General features: G+C 44.3%; 1 protein-coding gene across 1 annotated transcript in view; it reads left to right on the top strand.

Moving 5' to 3' along the window:
* Positions 1-25925, top strand: part of OLA1 (Obg like ATPase 1) — a 197640-nt gene that overhangs the window by 14871 nt on the left and 156844 nt on the right. The window contains exons 3-4 of the mRNA XM_088468462.1: positions 1497-1640; positions 2454-2581. Coding sequence (XP_088324588.1) covers positions 1497-1640; positions 2454-2581 — 272 coding nt within the window. The remainder of the gene's footprint in view (positions 1-1496; positions 1641-2453; positions 2582-25925) is intronic.

Genomic DNA, 25925 nt, shown 5'->3' with positions numbered 1-25925 from the left:
TGTTAACAATTGTTTATATAGCGCACACATATTTTCTGCAGCGCTTTACAGAGAATATTTAGTCATTCACATCAGTCCCTGCCCCGGTGGAGCTTGCAATCTAGATTCCCTACCACATGCACAAAAACACACACAGACGTTATTTAAAAAAAAACAAAAAAAAAAAATCCAATTAACCTACCATTATGTTTTTGGAGTGTGGGAGGAATTCGGAGCACCCGAAGGAAACGCACGCAAACCGGGGAGAACATGCAAACTACAAAAAGATTGAACCTTGGTGGGAATTGAGCCCAAAACGTCAGTGCCAACCACATTGCCATCCATGCTGCCTGTATTTAGATACAACAGTGAAGGCATCACATCTTTGGTATCAGAGAACATGTATTTGTCAGCACTTCAGTGAACAAGCATCCATGTTTCTCGTCATTATGTGAGAGCTCCGCCCACTCTCCGAATTATGCAGTAGCCCCACACCTCTGAAGTGCTGGTCTCCCCGGCATGTCCACATACTGATATCAGGTTGCACTTGGGGGATTCATTGAACCACGCGGCCACCAATATTGCCAATTTTCTGTGACACTCTATAGAGCTGTGCAGGATTCCTGTGGCCTATCCATTAGCAGACAAAATGAACGATTGAACAATATACCGTTCAATTGTTCATTATATCTGCTAATGGATAGGCCCTGAACGATGACAGATGCGCACTCCCGCAGCTGATAAATCGCATCTATCGTCTCAACCTGTTGGTCAATTATCGCATATAGCGGTACGATATTAGCAATATCGTGCAGTTTATATGCGGTAAACGACAAATGACGAAAGATATTAGCAGCAGCTACAGAGCGCTGCAGAGAAAAAAATCCACTCCCTGAATGATGTCATGCGATATCGTTCATCGTTCGCCAAAATCTGTCATGTACATGATAGATATCGTTCAGCACAGCCAATGGAATTTTCAAGGGAAATCTTTTGTCTTTCATCGTTCAGAAATACATCTGCTAATGGATAGGCCCCTACTGGCTCCCATAATTCTCTAGGGTATGCACAGCCAATCATTAACGTGACACGTTGCCGGGAGTGACGTTTCCTCTTTATCCAATTTCCCTCAAACCCTGTTGCTTTTATTTTATCAACTGGATTGTAGATTGCCTGGTCTTCATTCTACATGGCTGGTTTGCTATCTACAAACAGCTCGGCAGTGTGCATGTTATGAGGTGTTTGATTAGAACTTAGAGCTCAAAAATAATAATCCACAAGCCCGCTCTGTGATTACGTTTTGGCACACTCTTTGCCGGAGAGCATGTCAGCGGCTTTTGTGTTTATTTTAGGCCCTTCTTTTTGGGGGGGGGGTTATTTTGTTTGTTGTAGGGTGAGGGAAAGTGTGTAATGTTCGCTGTTTGGTGTTAATCCATTTTAATATGAGCCCATGCTGCATAGGATTTCCCTGAAAGCTAATAAAATGTATTCCTAACACCTTCTCTTTACTTTAACAGGAAATCAACTTTCTTTAATGTGTTGACTAAGAGCCAGGCGGCTGCTGAGAATTTTCCGTTTTGCACCATTAATCCCAATGAGAGCAGGGTACCCATCCCAGATGAGCGATATGAGTTTCTGTGTCTACATCACAAGCCAGCGAGGTATGAGGTGTTTTTTCTTTATTTTTTTATTTTTTTTTAGTCATAGAGGTGTGGAAAGATTATTTGTCACAACAGTGCAAACCATCCAGATATCCCGTCCGCATGGTCACCCTGCTGTCTCTGGTTCGCACGCAGATCCGCGGCTCTCCAATGTATTTACAAAGGAGGGAGTGACGAGCATATGAGCGATTGAACTCTGGGGCCGATTTAGCAGTGCACGCTAGTGCAATGCTGAACGCAGATTTCCCGATTATCGGGAATCTGAGCGTTTGCAGAACCCATCCACCATCGCGACCAGTTTGCATATTTTCAAGGACGGAATAGAAAAGCTGCTTGCATCCAGCTTTGCAATTCCGACCACCACTAAATCACCTCCTCTATGCTAATATGCACAAGCAGACTATTTTTGTGCTTTTATTTATTTTTTTTGGATATGTGTGTCAATAGCCCATATATGTTAGTATATGGGTCCTTGGGAATATATTTTAGGTGCATCGGACCTCATACAGGCAAAAGAATAGCAACTGTATAAGCTGAGGGACTAACCAGCGATGATATGATACAATTGTATGTTCCTTGTCATGTTAAGATTCAAACCTTGACACTTACGTTTTGATCTTTTTGCTTGTCATGTAACCTGTTATAAAATCAGAATGTGATCTATAAGGAGCTCTCTTCACTTGCCTGCATCACATCCTTACAGTGATTAAAGGTGTATTGGAGTCCTTTTTAATATCACTGATGAATTATGCATTTCCAGCAGAGGCGTAATGTGATGTACTGGTGTAACACTGCTGTCTATTTATTCCAAAGCAAAGTTCCAGCATTTCTGAGTGTGGTGGACATAGCCGGTCTTGTCAAAGGGGCCAGCGCGGGCCAAGGCTTGGGGAACGCGTTTCTGTCACACATCAGTGCCTGTGATGGCATCTTTCATCTTATGCGTAAGTAACGACTAATTATACGCTTTATACTGACTGCTGGCAGTTTGAAATGAAAATGTAAAAAATAAAAATGTATTTAAAAGATTAGAGGGTCTAGTTACTAAGCAGTGTTAGGAGACAGAGTGAAAAGTGATAAGGTGCCAGCCAATCAGCTCCCAACTGTCATTTTTCAAACACAGCCTGTGAGATGGCAGTTAGGTGCTGATTGGCTGGGACCTTTTCACTTTTCACTCTGTCTCCTAACACTGCTTGGTAACTAGACACCTTGGACTGTTTAACATTGTCCTCACAAGCTATCTTCCATTATTATTTTACAGTTAAACAAAAAAAAAAAGTAGTTTATTGTCCTATCACTCTAGAGGTCCACCCAAGCATACATTGTGGCTGAGCTGTTAATTCAGGGGTGTACTCCTAAGGAGGAGAGTGACTAGGGGCTGAATTTAATTAGTCACAATAAGTCACTTTTCAGCAAAAAATGGCTTATCGGGCAATCCTATTAGCTGCGGTTTTCGCATGTGTGAATTCTCCAGAGCATAAAGTCGCAAAACGTTTTTCACCACCTCCTGAGCAGGTGATAAGTTGTGCAGAACCGCTATTTTAAGGTAAAAATGGCGGGACTTTATTCCAAACCACTGGGACACCCTCCTTAATGACTAATTAGGAAAAAGTAATTTTTAAATTTGGCCAATAATTGCGTCATTTTTGTGGTTATAAAGTGCACGGAAATGGATTAATTGATGTGGGACAGGTATATGGGGGTGCTATATGAATGGGGCAGGTGTTTTTAAGATTGCAGGTGTTATGGCGTATTTTGAAGGTTTTTTTTTTTTAAAGTATCTTTAAATGACACAAATATATACTTATAGGCATTTTTATGCACCCCTAATTAAAAAAGAATATTTATTTTCCAGGGGAAAAAAAACCTTTATATAATTATTTTAGTGTTTTACAAACATGCATATAACAGCCATTTGACCCTTTTTAAGAACCCCCCCATATACTTTTATTAGGGCGGCTAAAACAATTTTATATTGTTCTATGTCAGTTTGTTATTTTTTGGGGTACAGACAGATTTCTACATTTTTGTACCTATATTCATCGCGGCAAAATACACACAAAATGATCACACGTTTACCGCATCAATGCTTTTTCATCGCGGCAAAATACACACAAAATGATCACACGTTTACCGCATCAATGCTTTTACAATCTGATTGTGGGAAAAATGGGAGCCCGCATAGCCGAAAGACGCAAAAATGATGGAACCAAAAAACGCAGAATGTCCGGTAACTTATCACACGTTGAGTTATCGTTTTGTCACGGTTAATTGAATTCCCCCCTCAATGTAGTGTTTGATTAGATTAGGGATTGGGGACATTGTCTGAGAAAGTATAGGCACTGGGGACTGAGGAGGAGGAGAATGAGGCCATGGGCATAATGTAAGGAGTAGAGAGTGAGGCCAGGGCCTTTATCTGTGGAGAATAGTGAGCAGGGACTGTATATGAGGAGGAGCGATACCAGAACCTGAGGAGAATACAGTAATTATTTGAGGTGTATAGGGAGAGGGACTATAATATGAGAAAGATAGAGACCACAGCTGATATGTGAGAGGATAGAGTCCATGGACAGTACCTGAGGAGAATATAGACCAGGGTTTCTTGTCTGCAGTTTAAGTCACAATGCCCATTAATACAGGACCTTGTCACAATGAGCAAAAGTGGAACAAAAAATCATTACAAATATATTATTTCAATATATTTTTTATTTATAGCAGAGGTTCCCAAACGTGGTCCTCAAGGCACCCTAACAGTCCAGGTTTTAAGGATATCCATGCTTTACCACAGGTGACTTAATTAGTATCTCAGTCAATTTGATTTAACCATGTGTGTCCAACCATGGATGTTTCTTAAACCTGACCTGTTGGGGTGCCTTGAGGACCGCGTTTGGGAACCTCTGGTTTATAGCGTTTCTCAGAATAAGATTTTACTCTGCAAAGAACCCTTGCCTAATAGCTGGGAGGCGAACTTGAGAGAGAATTGTGTCCCTCCATTCAAAGTAAATTTATAATATGGCACTCCAATAAAAAAAAAATTTTGGACGCTTTCACGCTAATTGAATCGCACCCATAGTATGACAGCAGCTGGAGCGCCACAGGGTGTGTGCCCCTGCTAGTTACTGTAGAACTACAAGTCTCAGAGAACCCTGCCAGTCCCACAGCTGACAGAAGGTAGACCGCCTGTGGTCCTTCTGCTGTTGTAATAAACGTACTAGCTTGTGGCTGGTAGAACATGCTGGGACCTGTACTTCCGTGCCAGCTAGAGTGCATCAGGGTTGCCTGTCTCTGTTATAGACATTAGATCCTGAAATTGTTATAGCTGTATAAGCATTTACCTTCACCGGATGTAACAATCCCTGCCTCTGCACAGCACCGCACTGCATTTTACAAGTAAGCTGTGTTTATCCACTTACGTGTGTGTAGTGCTTATGTTTGATTTCAAGTGTGTTAATCCTTTCCGCACTTTTTGCTGCCAAGCGGCATGACCTGCGCAAGTAAGGAAAACCATAGAGCTACTAAGTAACGCTGACCGTAAGCTGGCACCTAGGACACTGATTCCACTGTACATGCTACTGTCTAGATGCTTTTCCTTGTACACGTGCATGTTACATGATACACGCTATTAATAGATGGAATGGTCTTTATGTCAAGGTTCTAAGTAGTATAACAAAAATTCCTCTAGACTTCCATGAACCTGTCATTTCTAGACAGGAAAAGGTACTTCACAATCAGTTACTAAATATACAGACACGATGGCCCGATTGAGAGTAAGGAGCAAATAAAGAAAAAGGAATAAAAAAAAAAAAAACTTAGCAATTTGCTTTTGGAACAAACCCTGTTGCAAAGCAGGGGGGGCAGATCTGTTTCTCTTTTTATGCATGCAGGGAAGATACTGGCTGATTTTGCAGGTAGCGAACAAATACTGGGCATCTTTGATCCTAAGCCGCGTATCCATTAGGCGATTTTAACAAGCGATTGAACGATTACGACATCGTAATCGTTCAATCGCTCATTAATCGTGCGCTATAATGTCGGAAACGACCAGCGATGCGCGATTCCGCTGGCCGTTTCCGACATCAATCATCGCCCTGAACATGCCGGTCAGTTTGCCGATAACGACATATTGGCCATATTCAGGGATGAGGGAGGGTGCCTACACTGAACGACATTATCTTTCAGTGTAGGCTCTGGATGAGGAACGACTGTATGATTACAATGTCGTAAGCGTACAGTCTTTCCTCAGTCGCCTAGTGGATAGGCGACTTTACACTGAAATTTAGAACTAAGCTAAGACACACTGGGGTTGATTCAGCCCCGAATGCAGTCCCGATTTGGTCGCAATTGACTGATGGTTTCTGGACTTGTTTGACAAGCTGCGCATGCGTTTGTGGGCAGAGAAGGGGAGCGTTCATCAAAATGGTTACTCAGAATGGTCAATGGTCTGCCCGAGTTCCCGATGGTGACCCGATACGGCTGGACGCATGCAGAGGATCTGAGAGGCCACAGGTGGGCGTCTCAATTCAAAAGACGACCGCTGCATCATTTACATACATTCTCAGATCCGCTGCTACCGAGGACGCAGCATCGATCACTCCTGTGTCTATCTCCGAATCAGAGCCCACTGTAACTAGCCAGAGCTAACTTTCCCAATTCTTTTTCTGCACATTTTAAATCTGCCACACCCACACCTATATTGTATGTACGGTACCTATAGAGAGGATTCAACCCACTGGGCTTTTTCACTTTGTTCGTGGAACCATGATGGATTTAATTTATTCCCATTAATCAACACAAAGTACTCGATAATGTGGCAAAAATATTTGTAATTCAAAAATGTGTCAAAATTGCAAATAAGTGCTGGCATAAGTATTCACCCCCCCTGCTATATCCATACTAGATTTCTTCTGAAGTAACCAACTTTCTCACAAGTCACATACATAGTTTATTACAGTTCACCTGTTGTGTGCTGTTAAGCTAAATAAAATGAAAACAAAAAGAAAAGAAATTATAACAAAATTGATACTTCCTTATTACTTAATGTTTTATATAAAAGTAAATAAGGAGGCGGGGGGTGTCAGCAAGGCAGTAGATGACCGAGGGATGCAGATGGAGGCAGAGAGTGACTGGGGGACAAGCGCACAGTTTGTTTTGGTGTTCATTGCTGGTCAAGGCAGCTGCGGACCCCTAAGTCCCCAGGTGCACCACCGGTAGTTCCGCCCCTGCAGCATCCTCTGTATGTGCTTCACGGAGTTCTATGGAACTAAGTTCTGGAAAGGGATAAATTGGAAAGTGATAAACTACCAGCCACTCAGCTCCTAACAGTCATGTTACAGGCTGTGTTTGAAAAATGACAGGAGCTGATTGGTTGGTAGTTTATCACTCTCCAATGTATCACTTTCCAGAGCTTAGTACATCTGCCCCTCTGTCCAGTGGCCCCTAATAACTATTTCTGCCAGTGTCTCAGGAGCCCCGGCTCTAGATAGGCAATCTATATGCACATGGTGAAAGGCCCAAGACATGGACAGCTGGTGGAAATAGGATACAGTGAATCTGTCACTTTCTTATATAACGAGTTTAAGTCTTACAAATAATTTAACTTTTTAAGGTGCGTTTGACTGGGGTCAGAGCACCTTTTGTTATCAGTCTTAATCGCCTGCTCACTTATATGTACCTAGTTCTGAAGTGGGTGTGTACAGAACACTTGATCAATGTTCACAGCAGCAGATGACTGCTCTTTTGTGGGCGGTGAGCGGCCCGTTTGTGTGATTGTTATACCCCTTTTACACCAAAATCCCGGGTCCGACCCTGGAATTTGAACACTGGTCAATCCCGGGTCGAACTCTGCTTCAGACCCCGTTTACACTGCAACTCGACCCGGGTTATTCCCGGGTTTGCCACGTTTACACTGAACCCGGGTAATCCCTGCTTTTCTCTATAGAAGTCATTAAAAATGGTCTGACAAAGATGGTCACAAAAGGCAACAAAAGAGAGGGGTGGGGACTGCTTACAGCATTGCTACAGGTTGCTGTTCTGGCTGTGGCAGGCTGTGTATCAGTCTGCGTTTGTGGCTGCAGGTCAGGCTGTGGTGCAGGCTGCAGTTCTGGCTGTGGCAGGCTGTGTATCAGTCTGCGTTTGTGGCTGCTGGTCAGGCTGTGGTGCAGGCTGCAGTTCTGGCTGTGGCAGGCTGTGTATCAGCCTGCGTTTGTGGCTGCTGGTCAGGCTGTGGTGCAGGCTGCAGTTCTGGCTGTGGCAGGCTGTGTATCAGCCTGCGTTTGTGGCTGCTGGTCAGGCTGTGGTGCAGGCTGCAGTTCTGGCTGTGGCAGGCTGTGTATCAGTCTGCGTTTGTGGCTGCTGGTCAGGCTGTGGTGCAGGCTGCAGTTCTGGCTGTGGCAGGCTGTGTGTCTTCCTGCGTTTGTGGCTGCTGGTCAGGCTGTGGTGCAGGCTGCAGTTCTGGCTGTGGCAGGCTGTGTATCAGCCTGCGCTTGTGGCTGCTGGTCAGGCTGTGGTGCAGGCTGCAGTTCTGGCTGTGGCAGGCTGTGTATTAGCCTGCGTTTGTGGCTGCTGGTCAGGCTGTGGTGCAGGCTGCAGTTCTGGCTGTGGCAGGCTGTGTATCAGTCTGCGTTTGTGGCTGCTGGTCAGGCTGTGGTGCAGGCTGCAGTTCTGGCTGTGGCAGGCTGTGTATCAGCTTGCGTTTGTGGCTGCTGGTCAGGCTGTGGTGCAGGTTGCAGTTCTGGCTGTGGCGGGCTGTGTATCAGTCTGCGTTTGTGGCTGCTGGTCAGGCTGTGGTGCAGCCTGCAGTTCTGGCTGTGGCAGGCTGTGTGCCTGCCTGCTTTTGTGGCTGCTGGTCAGGCTGCTATGGTGCAGGAGGTTAGGCAGGCAAGCGATGGCTTCATGTGCGTCTCTCTCTGCAGGGCACTGACAAATGACATCATCTGCCGGTGCCCCAGAAGCTCCAATCAGCATCTTTTGGCGCTAGCCGGGTCAAATAAGCAGTGTAGCACCCGTTTACACTGCCTCATGACCCGGGAACAACCCGTTTTCAACCCTGCTCTCAACCCGAGTAAGATTGCCCGGTAAATCGACCCGGGATATTTTTTTGGGAGCCGTTCACACAGAGCCTCAACCCGGATCGACCTGGCAATAACCCGGGTTATTTGTTTGGTGTAAAAGGGGTATAAGTGAGGTCATTGCTGCAGATGATGGAGACAGTTTCTCAATAGGATGGGAGAACTGATTCAAATAGAGAGCCATAGACTGAGAGGGGAGGTAGTCAGCTCCAGAATCTCGACCGCCGGCATCCTGAAAGTATCGGGTTAGGTTTAGGCACTAGGGCAGGGATGGGGAACCTCAGGCCTGGGGGCCGTATAAGACCCGCGGGATCATTTGGTCTGGCCCTCTGAGCTTTTTTTCTGCTAGCCTCATCTGGCTAGAAAGGTGCCTAGAATGGCACCCTGCAGCTAGAATCTATGCAGCAGTGCCACCTGGAGCGTCCTTAGAGTGCTTCAGACGGTCACACAGCTGTCCTTACAGCTCCCCAGAGCATCCTCTGGATGTTCCGGGCATTGCTGTAATCACCGGCTATTGTGGCCCTGCCCTCGTGTGACATCATACATAGGGGGCGTGGCCAACAACAGGCCCGCGAATAATGTTATATATATCAAAATGGCCCTTGGCAGAAAAAAGGTTCCCCACCCCTGCACTAGGGGGAGGGTTAGGCACTAAGGCGGGAGGGTTTGGTTTAGGGTGCGGGGAGGTTAGGTTTAGGAACTAGCGTGGAGGTTAGGTTCAGGCACCAGGGAGGGAGAGTTAGGGGTAAGGGTTAGCGTTGGGACACTTACCTAATGGTTTCGAGATTCTGACTGTTGGGACGTCGCTGTCCCTATTCTGACTGCCGGCATCCCATACCCAACCCGACTGAGAGATAGGTATTGAGAATAAACGTGCAATTCTTTCACACTCATGTGGGAAGATTGTGCTAAACATTCCTATATGAGACAATGTTCATACTTTCAACTTTTTCTTTTCCCATACAACTGTAATGTGAGCTGCAGACCCGAATAGGGAAAATTTAATTGAATGCAATGGGCACAAAATTCCTGTGGCCAGTATCTTTTCTTTTGAACCCCATAGAGATGGAAGTGAAAATTGTGTACTGTAATAAACTATATTGTGCCGAGTCGAGTACCGCGGTGATGTCCAGCGGCACATTGTACCCCAACACCGTGTATTCTCAATCACACATGTACACTTACTGATCATGTCTGAACAGCATGAAAAGTAATTCTCTCTTCTATATAGAGATGCGTGTTTAAGTAGTTTTATGCACTTTAAATGCAATACACTTTTATAAATACAATTTAGTGGGGGGAATTCAATTCAAAGCGATGTTGAATAGCCCCAGAAGGGAGTTCCCGAATCTATTCAATTCAACGCGATTGTTTGGGCGGGCTAAAGGATTTCTTCTCGCACCCCCCTGTGGCTGCGAGAAGAATTTTGGCAAAGTGCCGGTCGCCTGGCTGTTTGCCGACTAAGCGCGGCGCTAACAGCATCATGGTCGGCAAATTAGTCTGAGAATATCGGTTCTCGCGGCTAAACACCCAACACCGTCATTCTCCGATTTAACAGCACGCTGAATTGAATAGCTCCAGGAGCTCCCTCCGGGGGCTATTCATCATCACGCTGAATTGATTTCCGCCCCATTGTACTGGTGGCTCAAGTCAATCTATTATTTCTATATTTCTTGGATGCTATGGTGGGAATGTGACCAAAAGAAGCCACTTGTCCTATTTTAATGCCTTTTTCTGGAGTCAGTAGCTGGAAAGCGCATTTCCAGTGGATATGTCTGAACAAGACCTTAAGTGGTCCAGTGATGCACAATTGTGACCTGGCAGGGCCTGCGTTTATACTTAAAGGATCTGTTTTATGGCTTTTTAAAACCAGGTGACAGAGAATAACGGCTGCACATAGATTTTTTTCTGCATTTATAGGAAAATAAATAGAATGTAAACTCCTATTGCATTTCCGTTTGTGAAGCTGGTACAATTCTGGAGTGATGTCTTAGACTGCAGTAAGGAGTTTAGTCTCTGTAAGCTCCCCTCTCTTTCAAATGATTTCAATGCTAGCTTTATTTAGTTTGTCGCAAAGAGGTTTACAGTAGTGGCAGTTATGAAATGATTGTTGCTTTCTTTATATCCTATTTTCTCCCTAGGGGCTGCCATGCAGAGCTAGTTCCTTCACTATAATATAGTGTCCTACCTTATCAGAGCCTTTATATTAAGAATTGCATGATGCTAAGCTGTTGCCGTTAGATGTTTTTTTGTTATATATTTTTTCTAATACCCACATATGGAAAGCAAATGAGACTGTTCTATTACATATTACTGCATGTGTAAAAGCAGTGAATAAAAAAGATCTTGTATGGTACAGAAATAACAGGTTTGGCTCCACAATTACTGTCAGATTTTGGTTGGCATCAATTTGGATCTGTCGTTCTCTGACAATGCAAGCAGGATAAGGTAGTGATGCTATTTATTAAAGGAAACATTTATACAATTAATGATTGTAACTAATTAAAGCAACTTCTGAATGATTTTCTGACCTTACCTGTAAGGGAATGCAAGACAATCTATATAATGTTTCTGTTGGGGGATGAAAAATTTTATATTTGTGTCTGTATGATGTGTGATTCTCTCTCTGTATAAAATGACTTGTGCAAGGAGTGTCTCTATAGTATGACATGAGGAAGGAGTATCTCTGTATAATATGACATGAGGAAGGATTGTCTCTATAATATGACATGAGGAAGGATTGTCTCTATAATATGACATGAGGAAGGAGTGTCTCTATAATATGACATGAGGAAGGAGCGTCTCTATAATATGACATGAGGAAGGAGTGTCTCTATAATATGACATGAGGAAGGAGTGTCTCTATAATATGACATGAGGAAGGAGTGTCTCTATAATATGACATGAGGAAGGAGTGTCTCTGTATAATATGACATGAGGAAGGAGCGTCTCTGTATAATATGACATGAGGAAGGAGCGTCTCTGTATAATATGACATGAGGAAGGAGTGTCTCTGTATAATATGACATGTGGAAGGAGTGTCTCTGTATAATATGACATGAGGAAGGAGTGTCTCTGTATAATATGACATGTGGAAGGAGTGTCTCTGTATAATATGACATGAGGAAGGGAGCGTCTCTGTATAATATGACATGAGGAAGGAGCGTCTCTGTATAATATGACATGTGGAAGGAGCGTCTCTGTATAATATGACCTGTGGAAGGAGCGTCTCTGTATAATATGACATGAGGAAGGAGCGTCCCTGTATAATATGACACGTGGAAGGTGTGTCCCTGTATTTTTAGATGCGGAAGGAGTGTCTATACATGTGAAAGTAGTGACTGTATATTATAACATGGAAGGGGTGTCTCTATATTAACAACATATGGGAAGAGTGTCTCTAAATCATGACATGGGAGGAGTCTCTCTACATTATGATATATAAGGGGAGTGTCTGTACATTATGACATATAGGGGGAGTATCTCGACATGATGACATACGGGAGGAGCGTCTGTACAGTATGACATACAGGAGGAGCGTCTGTACAGTATGACATACGGGAGGAGCGTCTGTACAGTATGACATACGGGAGGAGCGTCTGTACAGTATGACATACGGGAGGAGCGTCTGTACAGTATGACATACGGGAGGAGCGTCTGTACAGTATGACATACGGGAGGAGCGTCTGTACAGTATGACATACGGGAGGAGCGTCTGTACAGTATGACATACGGGAGGAGCGTCTGTACAGTATGACATACGGGAGGAGCGTCTGTACAGTATGACATACGGGAGGAGCGTCTGTACAGTATGACATACGGGAGGAGCGTCTGTACAGTATGACATACGGGAGGAGCGTCTGTACAGTATGACATACGGGAGGAGCGTCTGTACAGTATGACATACGGGAGGAGCGTCTGTACAGTATGACATACGGGAGGAGCGTCTGTACAGTATGACATACGGGAGGAGCGTCTGTACAGTATGACATACGGGAGGAGCGTCTGTACAGTATGACATACGGGAGGAGCGTCTGTACAGTATGACATACGGGAGGAGCGTCTGTACAGTATGACATACGGGAGGAGCGTCTGTACAGTATGACATACGGGAGGAGCGTCTGTACAGTATGACATACGGGAGGAGCGTCTGTACAGTATGACATACGGGAGGAGCGTCTGTACAGTATGACATACGGGAGGAGCGTCTGTACAGTATGACATACGGGAGGAGCGTCTGTACAGTATGACATACGGGAGGAGCGTCTGTACAGTATGACATACGGGAGGAGCGTCTGTACAGTATGACATACGGGAGGAGCGTCTGTACAGTATGACATACGGGAGGAGCGTCTGTACAGTATGACATACGGGAGGAGCGTCTGTACAGTATGACATACGGGAGGAGCGTCTGTACAGTATGACATACGGGAGGAGCGTCTGTACAGTATGACATACGGGAGGAGCGTCTGTACAGTATGACATACGGGAGGAGCGTCTGTACAGTATGACATACGGGAGGAGCGTCTGTACAGTATGACATACGGGAGGAGCGTCTGTACAGTATGACATACGGGAGGAGCGTCTGTACAGTATGACATACGGGAGGAGCGTCTGTACAGTATGACATACGGGAGGAGCGTCTGTACAGTATGACATACGGGAGGAGCGTCTGTACAGTATGACATACGGGAGGAGCGTCTGTACAGTATGACATACGGGAGGAGCGTCTGTACAGTATGACATACGGGAGGAGCGTCTGTACAGTATGACATACGGGAGGAGCGTCTGTACAGTATGACATACGGGAGGAGCGTCTGTACAGTATGACATACGGGAGGAGCGTCTGTACAGTATGACATACGGGAGGAGCGTCTGTACAGTATGACATACGGGAGGAGCGTCTGTACAGTATGACATACGGGAGGAGCGTCTGTACAGTATGACATACGGGAGGAGCGTCTGTACAGTATGACATACGGGAGGAGCGTCTGTACAGTATGACATACGGGAGGAGCGTCTGTACAGTATGACATACGGGAGGAGCGTCTGTACAGTATGACATACGGGAGGAGCGTCTCTGTACAGTATGACATACGGGAGGAGCGTCTCTGTACAGTATGACATACGGGAGGAGCGTCTCTGTACAGTATGACATACGGGAGGAGCGTCTCTGTACAGTATGACATACGGGAGGAGCGTCTCTGTACAGTATGACATACGGGAGGAGCGTCTCTGTACAGTATGACATACGGGAGGAGCGTCTCTGTACAGTATGACATACGGGAGGAGCGTCTCTGTACAGTATGACATACGGGAGGAGCGTCTCTGTACAGTATGACATACGGGAGGAGCGTCTCTGTACAGTATGACATACGGGAGGAGCGTCTCTGTACAGTATGACATACGGGAGGAGCGTCTCTGTATCAGGGCCGGCTCTAGGGGTGTTCGACCAGTGCGGTTGCACAAGGGTGCCACCCGTAGAGGGCAGCACCCCTCCCCAGCATCCCGATTTCAGCGGGACAGAAATGTCCCGCTGTTAAACCCGCGGGCCGAAGTGGCCCGCGGGTGGTCAAATCGGGAGGCTGAGGACCCCCCACCGCCGCAGCTGTGCGGCGGTGCCGGACCCCCGGAGAGTGAATGGATGCCGCGCGCATGCGTGTGGCAACCGTTCACTGACAGGAGAGGGCTGGGGGAAGCCCAGCCAGTGACGGAGTGCTGGGCTTTACCCCCAGCCTGATGAAATTTTGAAGGCATGCCATGCGGGCACACCTCCAAATAATGTCACACTAATTACCATAGGCCACGCCCTCAAATTCGGTCGCGCGCGATCTTAGGGCGCTCTCTCAGGGTCTGACACAGGGTGCTCAGAGCCCTGGAGCCGGCCCTGCTCTGTATAATATGACTTGAGGAAGGAGCGTCTCTGTATAATATGACATGAGGAAGGAGCGTCTCTGTATAATATGACATGAGGAAGGAGCGTCTCTGTATAATATGACATGAGGAAGGAGCGTCTCTGTATAATATGACATGAGGAAGGAGTGTCTCTGTATAATATGACATGAGGAAGGAGCGTCTCTGTATAATATGACATGAGGAAGGAGCGTCTCTGTATAATAGGACATGAGGAAAGAGTGTCTCTGTATAATATGAGATGAGGAAAGAGTGTCTCTGTATAGTATGACATGCGGGAGGAGCGTCTGTACAGTATGACATGCGGAAGGAGCGTCTGCACAGTATGACGAGTATGTACATTATGACATGGGAGTTCGTCGGCACATTGACATACGGGAGGAGCGTCTGTACAGTATGACATACGGGAGGAGCGTCTGTACAGTATGACATACGGGAGGAGCGTCTGTACAGTATGACATACGGGAGGAGCGTCTGTACAGCATGACATACGGGAGGAGCGTCTGTACAGCATGACATACGGGAGGAGCGTCTGTACAGCATGACATATGGGAGGAGTGTGTACAGTATGACATACGGGAGGAGCCTCTGTACAGTATGACATACGGGAGGAGCGTCTGTACAGTATGGCATATGAGGGCACACGAAGTTCAATGTGAGCTGCCATCAGAATGGAGGAGTGACTCACTTTGGGCAGAATATGAATTAGCACAGTCTGCTGGTGCTTCCTATTCTCATCACATTACGACTTAGAGGAATTTTCATCCAAAAAAGACGCCCGGCGCTAGCAGAGTCTCACGGGTCCTGGCGCGCCTTGAGTGGCTTTTTGACACGACTGCAGTAAAGATCTGGAAGGACACATCTGTGTCTGGTGGAAGCCAATGCAAACACATGGAGGACATTCCCAAACAGGGCTCTGGTCAGGAATATGGCCTGTGACCCCAGCGCTATGAGGCAGCAATGCTAACCTGGTGCCACCGTACTGCCCAGGTGTAACATACTGTCATTTTGTTTTCCATCATCTCCATTGTAAATAATTTAAATTTACCACCACTACCAACCATAGCCCTTCCCTGTATTAACTTCTAATCCACCAGTTTCCCCCCTTTAATTCATACCCTTTCTCCCTGTAATCCTCCCCACTGTAATTCAGTATACTTTGATTATTCTTCCCCTGTCAATCAACCCTCTCAGCTACTGCTTCTTCAGGTGTCATTTATAGCAGGTGATTGGCCCTGATGTGTCACACCTTCATCTTTTTCCTAGCCAGTCTCAGGCTGTGAACAAGCAAAGCTCAGCAATAGTCACTATCGCTCTTCTCAGCCGGTCAGTGAGTCAGGGAAGTGGCATGGGGTGATGCATATGGACGTCCCCTCCACTAACCCACCACCTTCTTTCTTGACAGAAAATGACGATTAGTCGCAATGCGATGTGACTTAGACGCACCTGGAGACTGCGCTGGTCCATTCTGTGTGCGACTATATACCAAGTCTGAGAAATGTTTGAAATACCACACAATGTATTAATAGTAAAAAAATTTATTAAAACAAAATTCATCCAACATATATAGTTTCAGTGCTGAAATAACATACAGTGCCTATTTAAAGTAGATTGGTATGTATTAAATAGCCAAAAATAGTAAATGGTTCACTGAACATCCCATAAAGTATCGCTCGTGAAAGGTCTCAAGGTCAACTCCTATAGATACAAATGAATGTGTAATCCAGAGTAATATAATATGTATCCTTTGGATAATCAAACAATGTACATGATTTGGATACAGAAAACGAATTAATATTATGCGATGTATTACTCGCAAAAACAAGTCTTTGGTTGTGCTGAGATGCTCACCATTAGGATTTAATATACAGGCAATCATTGCTGGTCAGCGGGGTTCTGTCATCCGGTCACCACCATCGTTCCAGCAAACACGTAGAGTAAAGCCTCCGGTTTCTATGGACAATCCACCTGGCTGTCAGGACACCCGGACCCGCAGGAGGTGAGCAGGTGCTTCTACCTCCGTCTAAGCACCTGTGTCGTGTGCCGGCTTAGACGAGCAGGGTATATACCAAGTGCTACGATGCGGTGGCCGCAGCTTTTTTTTTCCACACCAAGCTCCGTTGTTCTTCATTTACAGACAGATACACAAGTGTTGAATATCAAATGAACCAGTGCAGGCTCCTGATGCGTCTTAGGGCCATATTCAATTAGAGGCGAAAAGTCAGAGGTCGGACTTTTCGCCATAATCTCCGTTTTCCTGGGTTTAAAGTGTCGGGGTAAAGAGTGCCCGCTTATTTCCGTATTCAATTAGGATTCGGTGAAAACGGGACCAGGCGGAAAGGTAAGTAATGAAAAGTCCTGTCACTTTTGGGGTAATCAGCCTGTCACCCCCCCCAAAAGATGGTCTGGCTTGGGGGATCATTATGGGTACCCCCCGAATTGGCCTGCTAAAGTTATTTGGGGTTTTTAAATGGCCGCGACAGGTGCTTTAATGCGTCTTTAAAAAAGTGGTGAAGATTAGCATTTGGCTTAATTTTTTGGGAAAAATAACTAGTCCCATCAAATATGGGGCACATGAAAGTGGGTACAAGCATATTTTGAATGCCCTAAAGTGAACTTTAAAAATTCTACAAAAATCCACCTGCCGCAACCAACCGCATTCTAGAAAACACCTGCTGCTTACTTGGGGACCTTCCCCCCGAGTCATTGTCGCTAGTTTTTAAGTTTGACACCCAACTTTTTTTTTTTCCTGACCCCAAAACAAAACCACTTTTTTTGGGGTGTCCTATCGAACTTTCAAATTTTTTTTTTTTACTTTAAGGGGACATTCCAAGGGGTGCAGGGTACTTTTTTTATTTTTTTAGTCTGCACCCCAAAATGCCAATTCTGCACTTTTTTTTGCCACCTATTAAGTGGTGAAAACCTATCCTCGTTTTTTGACAGACTTTTTCCCACCTGCGAGAAGTCTTTGAAATTTGAATATGGGGATATGTGAAAATGACATCATCGGCGAACTGACTTTTTGCTTCTAATTGAATACGGCCCTTAGTTGCAAAAAAAGACGCTTGGCACAAGCAGAGTCGCACAGGACCTGGCGGCTCACTCACACCAGGCGTCTCACATCCGTATGGTGTTCTAGAAAAAGCCGTCGGCGCCAATGGTTTCATTACCACAAAACTTTCACAAATGCCCCTAATTGTAGCGAGCTCTTTGTCCGATACTTGAAGTTTGTGTGGTCTGCGTTTTCCTGAGGCCGTGAGGTTACAGAGACCCCAGATTGTTTGCTTCACCTTATCTACTTTGATGCTGGAAACACAAGAGTCCTGCTATGTTTAGTCATTTGAAGTGTTAACCTTACACACAGCTTTGGCTTCCTATTGATCTGCTCTCCTCTTGGCTTTTGACATTATTATTTTAAGTGATCTTTTTTGGTGGTCTGGGTGATGTTCTTTCTCAAAATTTTCCTTTGCAGCTCTGCTTTTGTTTAAAGACTATAAAGCGTCAGCGAGACGCGCATTGCTGGCTGTCAGGGGTTTGCTTTTCCCTACTGGTTTATATGCAGCGGTGGGTCCCTGGAGTATTTCATTTTTTTTCCCTTAAACTTCTTTTGGTCTAAAAGTCAACTTTATAGTGTTTTTTTTAAATCTTATTGTATTTTTGGCCTCCATACAGCCCTTTCAGCTTTAATTAAGACGGTCAATGTTAAGAGTCTTTCCATGTGGATTAAAGTTTGTGTTTTAAACAATTGTTTTTTTTCTGCTTTTTTTTTTCTGCTTTTTGTATGTTTATTGGAAAGTTCAAGAAAAGTAGTTTTTTTTAGAGATATATTTTTAATGGACGTTGCATTATTAATAGCAAATGGCTCAGCATTATACTGTGTATAAAAAGTTATCTCAAATCCTTGTATTTTGTGGCTATGCGGGATGCAGTCCGGAAGCCGACGGTCGAAATGCGAACTGCCGGCTTCCCGACTGTGAAATCCCAGCAAGGTACTAATGACGGGCGTCAAAATCCCGACGCCTGTCATTATACCTACGCCGGGAGCCCGACGCCCGGCATACCGAACGAAGGGAAGGCGGGCACGGGGGCAGAGGGTTATGTTATTTCTAACCCAAAAAGGAAATACATCTTTTATTTTAGAGCAATGAACTCTACTTGTTCAATGTTTGTGCAGCTCTGTTTGTTCATATAATCATTCAGAAATTGCTTATTGCACACTACCATGTTTATGTTGAAGACCATCACTCTTTCTTATGCTGGGCATACACTATACCAGGGGTGGCCAAACAGTCTGAGGTAAAGAGCCCAAAAATATATGTAGTGAAGCAAAAGAGCCGATAGCAGGAGTGCAGGCAAAAAATGGGGCGTGGCCTAGCTGTCACAAGGCCACGCCCTATTTCTGTGCACACGCTTTTGTTATGACATTTGCAGGAGCAGGATATTGTGTCATACCACCGTTTTTAGTCGCGCTGGGGGCGAGCCCAGGACATTGAAAATACACATTTTACGTAATTATTATTATTATTATTACCAGTTATTTATATAGCGCACACATATTCCGCAGCGCTTTACAGAGAAGATCTGGACATTCACGTTAGTCCCTGCCCCAGTGGAGCTTACAATCTATATACCTACACACACATACACACTAGGGGTAATTTTGTGTTGGGAGCCAATTAACGTACCAGTATATTTTTGGAGTGCGGGAGGAAACCGGAGTACCCAGAGGAAACCCACGCAAGCACAAACTCCACACAGGTAGGGCCATGATGGGAATCGAACCCATGACCTCAGTGCTGTGAGGCAGTAACGCTAACCATTACACCGTCTGTGCTGCCCGTAATCTTCCCAATCTAAATTTTTTCACTGTTGAAGTGAAAGAAAAAGCCAGAGCAATATAGAAAACATTGAAATAGCCACGTTCACATAAAACACATATTGAAATCCAGAACCACATAAAATACATTGAGAATGCCAGTGCCCATTATGCTGTGCCCCATATGGAGTGCCCTCCTGTAGTTGTGCCCATTAAGCAATGCCCCCAGTAGTTGTGGCCATTAAGCAATGCCCCTCTAGCTGTGCCCATTAAGCAATGCCCCTCTAGCTGTGCCCATTAAGCAATGCCCCTCTAGCTGTGCCCATTAAGCAATGCCCCTCTAGCTGTGCCCATTAAGCAATGCCCCCATTAGTTGTGCTCATTGTGCAATGCCCCTGTAGCTGTGCCCATTAAGCAGTTGCCCCAATAGTTGTGGCCCTTAAGCAATGCCCCTGTAGCTGTGCCCATTATGCAATGCCTCCAGCAGTTGTGCCTCTTCTGCATTGTCCCTTGTAGCTGTGCCCCCAGCACTGGCTTCAGAGACCAGTATTCAATTTCTCAGTAATAATCGGGGTCTGTTGAGCAGCGAACCTGTGAGCCGCACTAGAAGCTAAAAAAGCCTCATGCGGCCACCCCTGCTCTATACAATTATCTACAAGACATCTGTCCAAGCTGGCTGGTTGGAATGAAAATCTGGTCATGTATGGGAGCAAATGACAATCGAACATTTGTTCACAAACACTGGAAAACAGACAAAAATGGACGTTCAGCCGAATTGGTTAAACAAAACAAATGAAACCAATTTGAATAACCGTTGGTCTGTATTCCAGCGTTTAAAACCATATAATCGATTGTCATTTGCTCCCATACATTACCAGATTTTCATTCCAACCACAGATAATTGTATAGTGTATCCCCAGCATAAAGGTGCACACCCACTTGCTGACTGTGAAATGACTGCATGATGACGACATTGTAATCGTGCAGTCGTTTCACAGTCTGTGATGTGCGTACACTGAACGAGCAGTCGTTCATTGTACGCACATCAATCATCCCCGTACTTGGGCAAACCTGACAACGTCATTAGGTTGACCAGCATGTTTGGGTGATGATAGATGTCAAAAACGACAAGCGGGCGTGCTTTTTGCGGATCCTATGTATTCTCTCTGCCGCGATCGGGAGAGAAACACCTTCTTATTGGGGATTTGAGGCAGGCGAAACAAAATCCCTGATAAGTGCCGGCTTCTATGCTAATTGGATAGCCCTGAGCGAGGTAATTAGCCGCGGTAATTTACCACAGCTAATTGGATACCCCCTACTTATTGAGCCAGTGTAATTTGTATCTATACATGATAATGGGCAGAATAGTTATAGATCGTTGTGTTTTATAATGGTCTGTATATTAAAAATGTTTGGTTCTTTTTATCTATTTACCTATTTCATTTATATTCCAAAGTTATTTATTCCGATTTGATACCAAAAACTGGTCCTCAATCAAAAAAGAACCACTTGGGCCATTTTAGAAATAATTATTATGTTTTAACTCACTCATTATAATAATGTAGACATGAATTTGGTTAGTTACAAAATACAATTCGTCACAGTGCCCCTCACTCCACCCCTAGACTGTTCCTGTCCTAAGGATTCCTACAAACCTCTACTTTTAACTGTTGATGGCAACACACAAAACTGTTCTGCCATTTGCCTGACTAAATAGTGCATACTTTATACGGCTGTTACTGGTTTTTGTCTTTGCCCCAATTAGCATTACTACATGCATTTTCCCATAAGGGTCTATCATTAACCACACTGCTCACAATTTGTTCCATGGTTAAGCTGGCCATACACTGTAGACGTTTTCAGATGATCCGACCAATGGTACAACGCTCTGGGGTGATTCAAACGATGATGAAGCCTCTGTACTCTGACCGGTTTATCGTTACGATGTACAGTACACTACGGAACAATGGTCTGACAGATCGAACATGTTAGACAATTATAACCAACTATTGCAGTTGATTTTTTTGCCATTTTTCGGAGTTGGAGGGTTATCGTTCATGTGCATACACTGAAGGATAATCGTTCCCAAATTGTCATACATAGGCAGTAAGGTAATACTGATTGTACACACACAGAAATCTGTCCCAAAGTCAGCCGAGGACGTGGCATACTTGGTATCAAAAGCCAGGCCATCGGGTTTAAACCAAAAGTAAATATTTAATTATTTAAAGGCCTTTTCCACCTTCAGATCATTGTAATATTTTGCTTTGCACATGTCCTGTAATTTTTGGAGTCATTTTGTCTGATTTTGATTGCTTCCTTCTGGGTTTTTCACCAATGGTCTTTATAGCATCCATGCAGAATTGTTTTCCTCTCGTTGCCCTGCTCTGTGGATCCCCATTGTATCCAGGGCACAGCAGAGATGAATAGAATGGCACGGTGCTTCCTTTACCGATGCATAGGGAACGTAACATGTAACGGCGATGTGAGCAGCATCTCCCGTGTGCCTAGTCAAGGGCAACCTCCTTTGGTAAAATAGCAGCTGCCAGTGGCATGCTGTTTATAGATGGAGCTTGTTAAGTTTTCCCAGCGGGGACTTGCAGATCTGACCTTGTAGGCCAGAAACAAGTGTGATACAGACTCATTGACTGCAGAAGGAAGTAAACAACGGCTGGAGTTGTGGGTTCATTGTTTGTGTCATCGCTACAGTATTCTGTGATGAACAATGTGTTCTAATCCGCTATATAAGGTTGCTCGTGCTGTAGCAAAAACTAACCATAAGGCCATTGTAGACCTAATATTTCTGTATGTATGGGCAAAAGAATAACATTTTCTGTTGGCATCTGTTCGGAATCGATGGTAAGCTCAGTCAGCTGATGGCTGCATGTTACTGTATATACATCCTTAGTCTGTCTGTGCTGATGGTGACCCGTTACATGTATGGCCAAATGTGACAGAGACCTGGTTGCTTGGCGGTCAGGGCAAGCAGACAGGTTGGATTAATGGATGGAGCCCCATGTGCATGACAACATCGAACAAGAGGTGCCATAGAGTGCGACCTAACGGCTGTAGTGGGAGCTTGTCTGCTTTTCACTGATCATGTGGGGTGACGCGTCTTCCTATTTCATGTCGACTTTCTGCAGATCGCGTAATGTCCAATGTTGACGGTTGAACAATGTCGATATCATGACTACATACCTCTTTTGTAGAGATCAATGTCTGTAAAGTGATTATCTGTATCTGACCCACGTAGCAAAGAAATTGAATATTTTAAACATTTTAAAATATTTTCATTCTAAGGACGAATTTAATTGTTTTTGGGCGCTCTCCCATCTAAAGTGACTAGTAGCAATTGTTTTTGCTAATGGGCGTGAGTGCCTTAGGCGCCCATTCTTTTTGCTCTCACCTTCCAGAGGTGGCAAGCCGAAATCCACGAAAAGTCTGGCTTTTGGGCTCCCAAACTGCAGTGTGGGCTGCGTGCCCATTACTTTGCATGGGTTTAGCCGCTCTACGCGTCCAAACCCGGTGCTTTTAGGCGCGACAAGTGTTGGACGTCCGTGGCACTTGCGCCCAATGGCAAAACAATTGAATATGCCCATTGGGCGCCTATTACGAACGTTGTGAAAACAATTGATTTCCCCATAAAATTTGTTTTACATTTTGTTTTGTTTTTTAAGCATTTAAAAGTATGTTTCACCTGTACATCTTATAAGTCAGCAGTTTACTAGCCCACCCTGACAACCACCAATCTGAGAATTCCGGTTGACCGCCGGTTACGGGTAGCTGAGGGGTGTATTAATGGAGCTGCTTGTAACATATTAAAATTGAAATTTAAAAAAAACAAAAACATAGTGGAATACAGAAAGTTTCTAAACAGTCGAAACATTAAATTAGAAGTTAAATGTCATTTATTGACATCCGTTCAGCTTTTAAAATGGGGAATACTAGCTGCCGTTATTTCTTTCTTTCATTTAACGTTAACCCTTTCACTTCCAGAATGTCTACACAAAAAGCAATTCGTTATAGAATTCTGTTACATCGACACGGGCATTTTTGCCATCCTCGTGCTTGTTCTAGTGTGTGTTTTTTATTGTTTTTGGAGGATCCTTTTGTGTATTTCTTCATCACTATGCGCTTGCTACTATTAATTCAAGTACCTTGCGTTTCCATCCTTTTGTGCATCACTTGATATTATCCCGATTTGTCTAACGTCAACTTGGCAGACGAGCGGCATCGCTTCTCACCACCCGGCCTTTCATCTGCTGTCTCTTGTGTGCCATCCTATTCATCACTATGGGGTGACAAAGACTTTACCCCCCCCCAGCCCATGTGTGCTTTTGTCAAGTGCTTTGTACAGTTTAAACTGTTCAGGCAAAGTCATTACCATGTTTAGAGGACCATTCATTTATCTGTGTGAATCATTTGCATTGGGTAATTCATCTTTGGGGACTGAGTAGTATCAACCCTGGCAGCATTTATAAAGTTGGTAGTACACTTTAACGAAGAGAGGCACTATAATAGCACTATAAATTAATGTGAAGATCAGCCTTTTCTTCTTGTTGGCTTTTTAGTAAAGTGGTCTAGCTTCTCATAAGGTTTTGTATAAAATGTTGTTTTACGAGCTACGGGAAATGGCAAGTTCAGGGAAACATCAGAGAGCAGAATAGATTTGTCAACTTTCCCTCTTTCCTATGTAAATTGCTTCTGTTGCATCCCACGTAGAAATAACTCGGCCCATTTGCCTTTTAGGGCAGTTTATGAAAAATGTATTTACTGTCGGATAATTTCAGATCTCTGTCTCTGTGGTCATTTCTCTGTCTATATCAGGAACAAGATCTCAATTTTACATGCATTTGTCAGAATCTTATTCAAAACCTTCATGAATTATTCTCCGATTGTGTAGCCAGGGATGTTTGTGTTTTTTTTTTTTAACCTATAATTTTATGTTTTTATTTCTCTCTAACACTTGCACAGCTTATTACTTTGCAAGGGAGCAACATCAATTGCTTTGAAATCGTGCACAAAGCTTATATATGTCCTGGAGAAAAAAGGGGAATTGCTATGTCTGTGATATGGCCAAAGTCAAAGATGTACAGGAATTCTTAATCCATAAGAAAGGACTGTTTAGTAGGAAATACCTGGAAAAAATGATTGAGGGAGCCTCTGGCCAGGGCTAGATCGTCACTGCACCCAAAAAAATCCTGCTGGTGCCTAACTTTTGGGATTCCTATCTTCTGGTGGCAGGCACCTCTTCCCAGGCGCCTCTTCCCTGGGGGAAATGGCAGGCGCCTCTTCCCTGGCGGCAACAAATAATGGGGCACCTCTGGCCAGGACTAGACAAATCCAGTAGTTTGGTAGTCACTGCACTCAAAGAATTCCTGCTGGTGCCTACATTTTGGGAATCCTTTTGGTGTCGGTGGCAGGCGCCTCTTCCCTGGCGGCGGTGGCAGGCGCCTCTTCCCTGGCGTCGGTGGCAGGCGCCTCTTCCCTGGCGACATTTTGGGAATTCTTTTGGTGTTGGTGGCAGACGTCTCTTGCCTGGGGACAGTGGCAGGCGCGCGTCCTTCCCAACTGCTCATACCAAGTTAGTTCATCTGTGGCATTGGCAACCAGGTCTTTATTGTGCGCGAAATATCAGCTTTGGCAAGAAACCACTGTGATGCGTTTGCGATCTGTAATTAGTGGACTCCAATTACAACAGTTACAGGCTGCGGTTACAAGTGCTGCAATGTCACAACCGCAGGCTTGTGTGTCTGGCGCTTTCTGTGGCGATTAACAAGACAGAGCTCCGAAGTCGCCATCTGTTATACTTAATTTTTAAGGCATTTCTAATTATTATAATTATTTGTTCGCTTTTTTTCTTTTAAAGTCATGATTATAAAATGTAATAAACAGTTTACATTTTTCTCATTATCAAAATGCCATCTTTCATTAGAATTGTCATTGTCAAAATCTGACACTATTACAACAATTACAGCAAATTATGACTCTTTCATAATGACAAGTAATACATTTATCACAGTCATTACATTGTATAATTAACTGTGATTAAAAAGTCAAACATGAATAATCATTTTCAATGCATTAGAACAATTATTAAGTTATCCCATATCCCACCCTAAAATTAATATATTTCCATCTCCCATTTAAGTGTATCATTGGCAGAGAAAGTTAAGATTCATTATGCTGAGAAGGAACATGTACTCACAGTGCTCTGTTTTGCTCTTGTATAAGTACGGGTTGCGCAATAGAAATACTTTTTGGACAAATGCACTTAACTGAGCGTATCCTAAGGGGCATATGTATCAAAGCTTGATGTGAGATAAAATTGTGAGATATATATGACCATCCAATCAGCTTCTAACTTACATTTTGCAGGCTGTGTTTAAGAAATTATAGTTTCAAGCTGATTGGTTGGTGATATAAATTTCCCAAGTTTATCTCACATCAAGCTTTGACACATATGTCCCTTAGTGTCATAAATAGCTCTTT

The sequence above is a fragment of the Taudactylus pleione genome, unplaced genomic scaffold (assembly GCF_031769625.1).
Source record: "Taudactylus pleione unplaced genomic scaffold, aTauple2 ptg000004l, whole genome shotgun sequence".
Classification (NCBI taxonomy): Eukaryota; Metazoa; Chordata; class Amphibia; order Anura; family Myobatrachidae; genus Taudactylus; species Taudactylus pleione.
Note: the sequence above shows the minus strand (reverse complement) of the source record. Positions and strands in the feature narration are given on the sequence as shown.